This window comes from Peromyscus maniculatus, chromosome 9 (assembly GCF_049852395.1).
Source record: "Peromyscus maniculatus bairdii isolate BWxNUB_F1_BW_parent chromosome 9, HU_Pman_BW_mat_3.1, whole genome shotgun sequence".
Classification (NCBI taxonomy): domain Eukaryota; kingdom Metazoa; phylum Chordata; class Mammalia; order Rodentia; family Cricetidae; genus Peromyscus; species Peromyscus maniculatus.
This window is the reverse complement of record NC_134860.1, coordinates 977,498-989,993: the sequence shown is the minus strand read 5'-3', so window position 1 is coordinate 989,993 and position 12,496 is coordinate 977,498. Positions and strand designations below refer to the sequence as shown.

Below are 12,496 nucleotides of genomic sequence, written 5' to 3'. Positions count from 1 at the left end.
TCAGTCATCTGTGTCTTTGACTTGGGAAATGAAAGGACAAGAAAACTCATTTTTGGAGCATGGCCCAGGAAGCTGATAGTCCAGGACAGGCACTGTATTATAAAAAAGATAGTAATGTCTAACATTATAGGCTGGAAAAATGGCTCAGCAAATTGATGCTTGCAGCCAACCCTTGGCAAATTTGAGCTCTAGAACCTACATGGTGGAAGGCAAGAACTAAGTCCCAAAAGTTGTCCTCTGATGTCCCTACCTGCACCATGGTATATACGAGTGCATGTACACATACACACACACACACACACACACACACACACACACACACACACGTTTGTAAAATTTTTTTAAAAAATCTAATCTCATTTGAGCATAAATTACTTGATTGGGTAAAACATTAATAATAACTATCATCATCATCATCATCATCATCATCATCATCATCATCATCTATGTGCCTTTGGGCAAGGGAACTAACCTATCTGGGTCTCTGTTGTATAAGCAATCAAATAAGATTTGTGAGATGAGTTTTTTCCTACCTCTTTCAGTGGGTAAGTCTGGACCTTAACCATACAAGTGAGGTCTCATCAACCCTCTTTCTTCATCCTCATTGCCTTCCTCATTTGGAAAATACCCGCTGGAGAGCCAATATAAGTTGGACTCTGAACCTGACATCAGCATTGACTCATAGAACATCTTTTCTTCTTCTGGACAGATCTCTTCAGAGACAGAATGAAAGAGAGTGGATGGGTGAATTACTGGAGCAGATCTCTTCCCTCAGGGTGGAAATGCTCATAATAATGTCCAATTTTCTGTGGAAAACACCCAAGGGTGTGTGAGGCCTCATGAAGACAAAGGGCTAATTTAGATTTAGCCCTTTGTCCAAAGGGCTGATTTAGAGAGACTGTAGAAGATCAAGTACCTAGTACATGTGGGCACTTGAAGAGTTAGCACCCAGAATAGCCTGGGAGTTCTGCACCTGAGTTGTCCAGGAGCAAAAGCCTTCCTCTCTCCCCCATGTGCCCCTGTGCCCCTGGCACTAAGACGTGTTCACTACCCTTCATCTCCTACCTGTGCCCCTGATACCAGGACTTGACCAATCTCTCCTTTCTTGTGTTGGGATATTATAAGCATGTTGCAGCCAGTCTGTCTGACATCTTTGCATCTGCCCAATGTGGATGTGGAGGACCAAGCGGAGCACACCCTGAGAGATACTCATCATCAGCCAGGTCTCAAGCAGTCCCCACAGACTTGCATCTATCACATATTAATTGAGGTCTGAGACATGCCAGGCTTCGGTTAGATGTCCTCATCATCTGCATCATTTACTCTCACCCCAACACAACAGAAGGTTCTACACAGAGATCAATAAATGTAGGCTCAGCAATGACGTCCATGACCCCTCAGCTCGGGCCTGTGGCTTGCTCTGGTCAATGGAGTGTGGGTGAAAGGGACAATTCCAGGCTTGCACATTATGATGGCCAATTCTAATTGTTGACTTGATGTAATCAGAATCACCTGGGAAGAGAGTCTCAATGAAGGACTATCTAAATCCAGTTGACCTGTGCCATGTCTATGGAGACTACCTTGATTACAGTAACAGTGGGAAGACAGCCCACTGTGGGCGGCACAATTCTCTGGGCTTGGGTCCAGGACTGTATTAAAAAGGAGAACATAAGGTGAATGTAAGTATGTATGCATTCTCTGGATTTGACTGCAGATGTGATAGCTGTTTCAAGTCCTTGCCACCCCGATCTCCCTGCAGTATTGGACCATAGCCTGAACTGTGAGCAAAAATGAACCCTCTCTCCATGTTGCTTTCATCCAGGTATTCTGTCACAGCAACTGGGAAGGAAACCAGGATATACCCTAAAAGATATAGTACATCTCTGCTTGCTCCTCTGGACAAGAGAAGAATCCACATGCGAACCCTTATGGAGCCAGCCTGCCTGTCAGGAGGAGAATCAAGTTTGTATCTGTCTGCCTCTGAGTTTGGGGATGGTTGTTACCCAGCACAAACTGACTGAGGCAGTCCCCCTCACTCAGAGAGTGACCCTGACCTCTCTCAGGTCTCACAAAGGTGGGGCTTTACAAATCGGGTCGTTGGGAAATTGGGAAATTGGGAAAGATGAACATTTCATCTGAGAACCTGCTACAGAAGCAAGAACCAAGCTGATTCTTAGGGGTAGAGGGATGACGGGTCAGAACTGGGGTGATGGTTCATTCTCATCTGAAGTAAGCAGGGTCAACAGTCACAGTCAATGTCAGGGGACAGGTGGAGCCTGTGGAGGGAAGGAAGGGGATAAACCCCAGACAAGCAGTGGAGAGGTGAGGAGGTGAGCCAGGGATGAGATGAGCACACGGGGGTAGAGAAGCCAGAACATGGATGACATTATTCAGAAACTAGGTGGGCAGAGCAAGGCGGCCAGAGTCCGTGTCCTGAACTCTTCTCCACAGCAGGGAGCAACTGGACCTCAGATGTTGTGAGGCCACTGAAGTGTAGGACATGGGCCTACACTTACAGAATCACTACAGATCGTACGGAGTATGCTCAGCTCCATTTATCAGAACGTTTCTTTGCTAAGAAATGGCCAAGCTGTGATTCAGGACCATTAAGTTATAATATGATGAAACTAAGGTTTAACAACAAGAAAAAACAGAATACCAAAAGGCAATTAATTAATTGATTAATTAAAAGGTTTTTTTAATGACAACTTAAAGAACAGTGTGTAAAAAAATAACAGTCCATGTGGGGTTCATATGTGGAAAATAAGAGTGAATTTGGAAGGACATGGGGCCATTTCAAGTTTCTCTTTCCTCTAGATCACAATCATTGGTCACAGTGAGCGGGTTCTGAGCTAAATGTTTAGAAGGCTCCAGACTGATCCTAGCCGCGTTGCATAGGATTCTCGTCCCCATTCTGCAGGTGAGGCAACTGAGACCCAGAGAGGTAAGAAACTTGCAGTCATTGTATAAGGAATAGTGAGTGTGTGAAGGCAAGGTGTCCACTCTAGAATCAAGATTATTTTTTAGTTCTTAAAAAAAAATGTGTTGTTTTTTTAAATTTTATGTGTATAGGTATGTTGCCTACATATATACCCATGTGCTGGTTGTGTGCAGAGCCTGTAGAAAAGTGGAGTTACAGATGGTTGTGAGCCACCGTGTGGGTGTGAGATCGGGTCTTCTGGAAGAGCAGCCAGTGCTATTAGAAGGAATGAGCGAACACCAGAGCCAATGGCCGGAGACGGGTGGGACCTGGGGGGCAGGGAAGAGTTGAGCATCATCAAGATTGGCAGGGAAGAGATGGGAAAATGAGCTAGACAGCTTGCTGAGGCAGGCCCACGGGGGAGGCAGAGAAGCCAGAACATGGGCGAAGTTATTTAGAAACCAGGATGGACTGAGTGAGGGATCGCAGCCAGAGCCTGCTTCCTGAGCACTTCCTGAGAGAGCTGCCTACCCGGCCGGCACCACGAACCTGTTTCCCTAAATGACATCCATACCATCTATATTTAGGTCCTAGGCCACCCATTGTTTCTGTCCCAGCAGACAGTGGTGGTCACCACCCTGACTCTGTCCCCGTGAGTCACATGTCTGAGTGTTCTATCGGGAATGCTCTCTCAGAACCAGCTCTGCATGTCCCTCCCCTCCTGTGGTTCCCATGTCCAATCCTGGGAAGGCTAGGAGTCATTGTATGGAATATGCTGCCTGGCTCCCTCCACGAAATCAAGCCAAGATCACATTTACCTCAGGGCTTAGGGCCTTTAGAGCCTTGCTGCTGCCAAGTCCTTGCATCCTGAGACTTCTTTCCTCTGGCAGTCTTGCTCCTAGGCAGGTCTTTTAGCTAAGATGGAGTGTAAAATCACTCACTTCTCTGGTAACTACCCACACATTCTCAAGTTAGTACGACATGGGACCTGGTGACATGTGGCATGTGCTGGCCCTGCAGGGCACCACCATGAGCTATTTCAGTTGTTTCTCAGGACAACCCAAGAAGGTGGGCATTGTTATTTCCATTTCACAGCAGAGAACTTAGATTCAGGGGGGCGTCCTAGCACACCTTGGGTCGTACGGCTAAGGCAAAGTTGGGCTCCAGCCCACACCTGGCTGCCTCCACAGCCCCTTATCTCTCACAGCGCACTGGCTCTCCACAGACACAGAACTGCTCCAGTCAGAGCTACGATGAACCGATGAGCTCTTGGAAGATGTCTTCCCTCCCAGAACTGCAACTTCTCCAGAGCCTTTTCTGAGACCGTCAGAGATAAGAAATCACAATCTACTCCACAGTATTTCCAAGAACACTCAGCTAGCCTATTACATTTTGATTCAAGTAGATATCCTGGTGTGTACCTAGAAATCACTTATTAACTGAGACAGACGTTAAAAAACAATTTTTGCTTTGATACAGCATAACTGTGTGCCTCAGACTCACATCAGAGCTGAAATGAGTTTGGAGACAATGGCATTTGACAGGTAGGAAAACTGAGGCCCAGAGAAAGTGACTCGTCATGAGTCTTACTCATGCAATTGAACCACATCAAACCACCACAATGGACAAGTTGACAAAGCACTGGCGAGCTTAGACACTGTGCAGGGTGGGAGACCTGGCGGGGCCCAGCTTCACTGTCCCCACATCCTGTCCAATGGCTAGAGGTGTCACCGATGCACCCACTCTGCCTCCATCTGAAACCAGACTCACTCACCCGCTAACAGACTTCAGGAAAATTAACTTCTCTAAACCTCAGTTTTCCCATCTGGAAAATGGAAATAAAAATAGCTAATCCCTATCGTGCTACAGTAACTCCATAAACTGGTAATGTAAATGTTATTGTGTATCCTATGTTAATATCATTTATATGAGATTTTTTAAAGGTCAATTTCCATATCTCAAAGGCTCAAAAATTATTCTTCATTAAGCAAGCAAATAGCTGGTATAGTGAAATTACTCAAGTCATATGACAGGATTAAAAAAAAAACATGTTTGTAGAATACCAGTAGAATTAAAAAGAAACCACAAAATGGGAGAAAATATTAACATATCACTTTTATAACAAGGGATAAACATCCAGAATACAAAGAGAATCCCTAAACTCAGCCACAAAAATCAAACAACCTGATTAAAAAATGGGCACAGGACTTGAGATGTTTCTCCACAGATGTACAAATGACCAACCATGTATATGAAAACATCCATATCACCAGCATTTGAGAAACACAAAAAGAAATACCTAACAAAAGTAAAAGCAGAAAATAGTACGTGTTGACAAGGATGTAGAGAAACTGGGATCCTTGTGTGCTTCGGCAAGATGGAGAACAGCACAGATGCTGTGGAAAACTGCACAGTAGCTCCTGAAACATTCATAATTGGGACCCAGCAATTCCACTTTGGAGTACAGACCCCTAGAAAGTGAAAGCAGGGCTTCAAAGATACATTTGTAAGAGCATTGTTCACAACGCTAAAACATGCAAGCAACCCAGGGCCAATGAAGGATGAAGAGGTGAGCAAAATGTGGCACATACACAAAACAGAATACTATTCAGCCTCGAGGGAGAAAATTCTGAAACATGTTACATCATGGATGAACCCTGAGGACATTATGTGAAACAATCCAGTTTAAAAAAAGGTAAATCCTGGTTGACTCAACTGGCGGATACTTAGAGCAGTCAAAATCACGAAGAGATGGCTTGGGTGATAATGTGCATGCTGTTCAAGTATGCGGGTCTGAGTTTGGGTTCCATCACCCCATAATGCCAGGCATGGTGGCACCCGGCCTGTAATCACAGCACTGGGAAAGCATGGACTGGAGTTTGCTGGCAGTCAGTCTGCTCAAATTGGCCAACTCTAGCTCAGCAAGAGACCGTGTCTCAAAAGAGATACAGTAGAGGGCCAGTAAGATGACTCAGGGGGGTTGGGCGGTGGTGGCACACACCTTTAATCCCAGCACTCGGGAGGCAGAGCCAGGTGGATCTCTGTGAGTTCGAGGCCAGCCTGGTCTACCAAGTGAGCTCCAGGAAAAGTGCAAAGCTACGCAGAGAAACCCTGTCTCGAAAAACCAGGGGGTAAAGGTGATTGCAGCACAAACCTGAGGGCCTGAGTTCAATCCCCAGAACCCACAAAAGGGTAAAAGGAGAGAACCAAGTCCAGAACGTTGTCCTCCAACCTCTACATGTGAGCTGTGCAAGTATGTCTACACATACGCGTGTATACACACACAGTAATAATGAACACAACATTAAAGAATAGTAAGGTGGTAATTGAGGACACCTGTGTATGGCCTATACACACACATACATACACACATATACAGTAGAGACAGGAAGTAGAATGGTAGGTGCCATCTACCAGGGGGTGGTGGGCAGGAGTACTGTTTAATGGACTCAGTTCTACTTCACAAGAAGAGATGGGATCTGGAGATGGATGGTGACGACAGGCACACAGCATTATGGATGTATTTAATATCACTGAACTTTATATACTTGACATGTTTACAGTGGCAATCAAATGTTGCATGAATTTTACCCCAATTAAAAAAAAAGGAAAAAAGATCTGTGCCTGTAATAGTCATGTACAAGAATTGGGACCAGGATTGCAATAATGAGTTTGAAGATGTAATTCCGCTGAGACTAGAACAAGCGATGGGATTTCCCTTAAAGGGTCGTTGTGGCTTCTCTAAAAGGTCAACACATACCCCAAACAAATAAGTGAAAGAGACAGGAGAGTAAGCTTTGGGACCCTGAACCATTCTTCAACCCAGAAACAAACTGTTCCAGCCGCTCATTCCCAAACAGCCTATGCCAAGTTCCAGCACACCGAGGGAGAACCTGAGTTTCCACCGGTGCCAGGCTGGCTTCAGGTGTCCAGTGACAGCACCTTCTAAACACGAGGGTCACCTGGGGAAACCTAAAAAAGAGTGGCTCCAGACTTAACGACCTTCCAAACTGCGTTCAGCCACTCTCCAACCCAAAGAAGAGACGGTGGGTGACCTTGGAAGTCCGCCTTGAGATGCAGACATCAGAGGAGAAGGTAGGTGCATCCATTTTTTTCCTGTGTCTTTTTCTTCCCATTAGTTGATGTGGGTCTCTTATTAAAAAAATCAAAGTGCTGGCATGGTAGAACTGAGGGTCACCAGCCCTCCATGTGCTCTCCTCCAATCACAGCTGCTGAGGAGGTGGTGACAGTGATGCATGCTACCTGGCTGGCTCACCACCGCAAACACACGCGGCACACCGCCATCCTAACCACCGCGCACAGCCTCTTCCTGATCAACTCTAAAGAGAGGCAGGGACCCGGCTCCATCATCCAGGGGCTTTGTGTTTCCTTTTGTTGCTGTTTTGTTTTTCCATAGCAGCTCACTGCAGAGCAACTTGGGTCATGAAGAGACCACTGCACCCTCCCACACCTCGGGTTCTGGCACCCAGTGGAGGCATGGGTGAGAGTTAAGAGCACCCATCCCCAGCTCGGGAACAACCGGGCACTTACCTGTGCACGCAGAAAGAAGCAGCACCACACCATCGGGCGCTCCGGCCTCATCCACCCTGACTCCCTGGCTGCTAACTGCAGCAGAGCCCCGTGGACAGGCCTCCCGGAGCTGTGTGAGCATGGTTTCCCTGAGGGAACTCCTCCCTGCCACTTGAGCTACATGGCAGGAAGTGACAGGGGCCATCCGTTACAAGTGTCAGAAGCTGAGAACACCAGCCTGGGGCTCCCCGCCCGCCTCCGGTAGTTTCCTTGTCTGGCCTGCTACTGCTGCTCTTGGGAGCGCTCTTGGCTTTGGCGCACCAACCTCTAGAGCAAGCCAAGCTCACTGGGTCCCCACCTAAAGCCACGCGGGATGTCCAGGCAGCCCTTGGGATGTGCTGCCTCTCACGTGGAGCTCTATATATTTAAACACTGGAGTGAAACAGAGAGACAAGAAGGGATATGGGAAGGCCAGCTTTGTATACAAAGACAATATCAATGGTCTCCTTGAACTTCATGCCCTGCCTAAGACACAGAGCACATACAGAGCCACAATTTAAAAGTGACCACACACCCATCCGTTGCTTTATTTTACTTGGGCAAATCTGGCCTCTTTCCTCCAGTGCCTTTTAAAAATAGCTGCTTCTGGAAGTCCTCCTTTGGGTTTCTGTCGAGGATCACAGGGGCTTCCTGCTCTTCTCATGGTTATCATAGAAGTAACCCGGGGCTGGCATGTCTCATTTTATAGACTGAAGGTCTCATTGGGATGCACACCCGTCCCCTGCTTCTTACAAAATCTAGACTCCCTCAGGTAAAACAGACAGTATCACTATGACTTATGCGGTCTGGAAGAGCACAGTGAACTAGCACGGCGCCTCTCCGTACAGTGTTGTGGGTCACAAACCCAAGGAGACCTCAGTCCAATAGAGCTTTCGATTATTTTTTAAGGTCCCCAAGAGGGCAGAATTTCTATGTTAAAAATCTTCTTAAATGTAATATTTCGATACAAAAAAATATAAGCCATGGTTCAAAGGACCAGGATAGAGAGCGAGTTCATTTGGACAAGGCACTGATCTAACAGAAGGGATTCAGTCCAAGGCTTAACTTCAGGGATTGTGAGAAAGGCTAGCCCTATTCATGCTGCCAGGAAAACACAGGCGCGCACACATGCAAGCTTGTGTGTGCGTGTACGTGCGCGTGCGTGTGCGTGTGTGTGTGTGTGTGTGTGTGTGTGTGTGTTTGTGTGTGTGTGTGTGTGTGTGTGTGTGTGTGTGTACGCTGAAGAGAGAACTAAGAATTAACTAAGCCCCCAAAAAGACTTTCAATGGGGACAAAAACTTGAGAAGAACTCTCAGAGCAAGGAACATGGACATCTAGTAAGGGTACCGGATGAAAACCAGGCCACAGCAGGGAACAGTGAACCCCCAAGACGCTTGGAAAGTGACCAACACTCAGGCATGTCCAGAGGCTGCTGGGACAGGTTCTCCTCCTACCTCAGGGAGGGTACACTTGTTTGAAGAAAGAAGGAAGTGAAATCACTGTCAGAGTGCTCCTGCCTGAAAGACAACCCCTAGTCACCTTGAGGTTGGCACCCAGGAAATGCTTAATAATGTGTGTCCACCAAGTGAGGGGTACCAGATGATCCTAACACTTCACTGAGAAGGATTTTTGCTCCAGACCCACACAGGACCCACTGTACTTTGCTCAGGTCCTTCAACAACTTCCTTGGGTGGCAACCCAACCAAAGAATGAATGCTAATCCCCTGAGGATCCCTGGGACATGGGACATTAAGTCCAGCCCCTCCTCTCTTGAAGATCTGTGGGGAAGCCGCTTCCAAGAGCTCCAATCCCCAAAGCCAGCCTTACCCTGGTGAACCTCCAAGGGAAATGTGAGCTGACCAGAGCACGCTATGGTCTGGTTCATTTCGGTGGAGGGATGGACCACTCACATCGACTAACCCCGGGCTGGCTCAAACTTCCAGCTACTGCCAGAACAGGGAAGAGCACCAAAGGCCGTGGGCTACAGCATTTCACGGAATAGGTGAATCCGACTGAGCTGGGGGCAGGTAGCGGTGGAGGAGGAAGGAAGGAGGGAGAGAAGGAAGTCTACAGATGCCCTGGCAGGGACTGGGGCACACAGCCTGCAGAAAGGAAGGAAGGGCGCACACAGCCACTTCCTCTGCAGCTGCTCCCACCCTGGCGGGACTAAGAACTCCAGTAAGAAAATGAGTCTGAAGACGGCAGTACCCCAAGAGAAAGCTGAGAAGAAGCCCCCGACCTGCAACCTTCGTTTCGAGCTGCAGCATGTGTGCTCTTAAGGGAACTGGAGTTTCCACTATTGGAATCTGAGGCTAACACGGACTCAAATATGCTTTTCAATGTTGCAAGTAGTATATCACTGTCATATGGTCAAGCCATACAATAAAGTAAAAAAGAAAAATGCATCTTTCCAAGGGCCCTGCCACAATCCCCTTTGCCAGAGGTAATTTGGTTAAACCCAGAGAGAGACTTGGAATCATGAACACTAACGCCTTCAGGATGGGGTGGAGATAAGATACCTGAAGGCAAAGCCAACGGGCAGCAGCCCCACTGAAGAAGTTTGTCTTTATTCAGTTCCTGCTCTGGGGGTCCCAGGGAACTACCAGCCCCAGGTGATCACACATTCCAGCTTGCTTCTTAAAAGCCTAAATTCCAGCTCTTTTGTTTCAAAGAAGGAAGACAGAAACCTCCCAAGTTTTAAGTTCTGGTAACACTTCATCGTTGTACCCATACGATGGTCAATGGCCACACGACACAGTGCCGGCTGGATCTGACCTAAGGGCCATCTAGTCAGAAGATATGGTGGCAAGTCTGGATTTTTTCCTGGTATTGAGACACCCCTGAGCTTCTGGGTGTAACAAGGTCTTTTCCACCACCCCCTTCTTTTCTGAAAACAGGACAACAACATTGTTGAACAGCGCGGGCCTGTTACTTGACACCCAGGGCATCTTCCACGTCATAATGCATTTCCAGCATCTATACAGCTCACTCAGCCCCCAGCAGGCTTGAAGTGTGACTGTACGGTTATTTATCCATTATCACTGCTGCCAATGTGGGCACCTAGCTCACAGTGCCCGCACACTGGCAGAGGACAGGAGCCATGATTACTGTGATAGCACACGGTGACTACCAGTCGTTGATGTTTTAACATGGACCTTTACCACGTGGTGGTGTTTGCCTGATCCCCACAACTCTGTTCTCAGGAGGCCTTAATTTTATTATGGCACTCTACTTTGAAGCTTTTGTTGATGTTTAAAAACAAAACAAAACAAAATGAAAGTCAAAAAGGGAATGTAAGCTTCCCTTCAGCACAGGGCCTAGGTGGCAGAGATCGGTCAGGGGGAACATCTGCAGTACACACACACACACACACACACACACACACACAAATACACACACACACACACTCATACAAACACACACACACACACACACACACACATACACACACACAGGGCTTAGGTGGCAGAGGTCAGCCAGGGGGAACACCTGCAGTCCATACACACACACACACACACACACACTCATACAAACACACTCATACACACATATATACACACACACACACACAGGGCCTAGGTGGCAGAGGCTGATGGAGGAAACCTTTAGAACACTTGTAGTACACACACACACACACACACACATCCCTCCTGCCATCTTACCCCTCACCACCATCCAACAGCCATCTAGAAAACAGCTTTTTTGATATTCAGGAATCTGACAGGTTGAACCAAAACCACTAGAAAGAAGAAGGATTGTCTACAATAGGAACTTTACCTGCCTCCTGGAAAGAAAATCATCCCTTCAACGCCCTGCTTCACAGATGTTCAAGGGAAATCTCACATAAATTAGAGAGAAACTAAACAATAAATAAATACAGCCATCAAGTTGTGGAGGCACGAGTTCCCACGGTTTGCTCTTTTTCTTCACCTTGTGGTGTTGATTCATTTGTTTCTACGTGGGAACCCCACCCCGGGGCACACTGGGGCTGTGTCCCCACAGCGAGTCAATAACCAGACCTGCAGCTGACTCCACCAGCACAGCGCTTCTTGGTATCATGGGAACGAGGGCTGCTCTCCTTGCGCTGCTATTCCATGCAGCTGACAGCATCTTCTGGTGAGGAGTTCCAGGCAGTTTCCGACAAAGGCAGAATATATTTCCTGGGGTTGTGAGAATTTCAGTTGCATGAAATCTAATGGTCGTGTTTCAGTAAAATTCTATCTTTACGAAAAGTGAGTAAATGGACTGGTGAGATGGTGTAGTGGGTGAAAAAACCCTTATTGCCAAAGCCGGATGACCCAAGTTGGATCCTCAGAACCCATGTAAAAAAGCCAGATATGGTGACACACATCTGTAATCCTAGCACTCCCACTGAGAGATGGGGTGGGAACAGAATTGCCCAGAAACTTGAGGGTCATCAGCCTGGAGTATGCAGTACGGGAGACACAGTTAGAAGAGGCCCCACCTCAACAAGGTGGAAGACAAGAACAGACTTCTGAACGTGCCCCGTGACCTTCACATACATACACACACACACACACACACACACACACACACACACACACACACACGCACACACGCACACACACACACACACACACACACACACACACAGAGAGAGAGAGAGAGACATAGACACACACACACACACACACACAGAGAGAGACATAGACACACACACACACATGCACACACACACACACACAATGATAAATAATGAACAAAAAAGGTAGTAAATTCTAGGTATTGTGCCACCTGCCTGTTACCCCAGAACTCTGGGGAGGAGGGAGGAGGATCTTGGGTTTAAGGATAGGCTGGTCTCCAGAATGAGACTCTGGTGGGGTGGAAGAGCAGGAAGCAGGGGGGGAAAAGGACAGAAGGGAGGGAGTGATGAGGAAAGAAAAAAAAAATCAGCAAATTCGGGTGATTCTTCTTCCCATGTGAAATTCATCGTGTTCCGCGATCGCTTATTTGTGCGTGAGACACCAGACGCACCACAAAAGCTAA

At 47.3% G+C, this 12,496-nt stretch overlaps 1 protein-coding gene across 4 annotated transcripts in view; it reads right to left on the bottom strand.

The window, feature by feature from the left end:
• Arhgef3 (Rho guanine nucleotide exchange factor 3) overlaps positions 1–12,496 on the bottom strand; it is a 286,150-nt gene that overhangs the window by 157,944 nt on the left and 115,710 nt on the right. Inside the window, exon 1 of one of the 4 annotated variants that reach the window (XM_042284479.2) lies at positions 7,472–7,629. The exons of the other annotated variants lie outside the window; for them this stretch is intronic. Within the exon in view, the coding sequence (XP_042140413.2) occupies positions 7,472–7,522 (51 nt within the window). The 5' untranslated portion in view covers positions 7,523–7,629. Of the gene's footprint in view, positions 1–7,471; positions 7,630–12,496 lie in introns of those variants that run through there. 4 annotated transcript variants of the gene reach the window in all.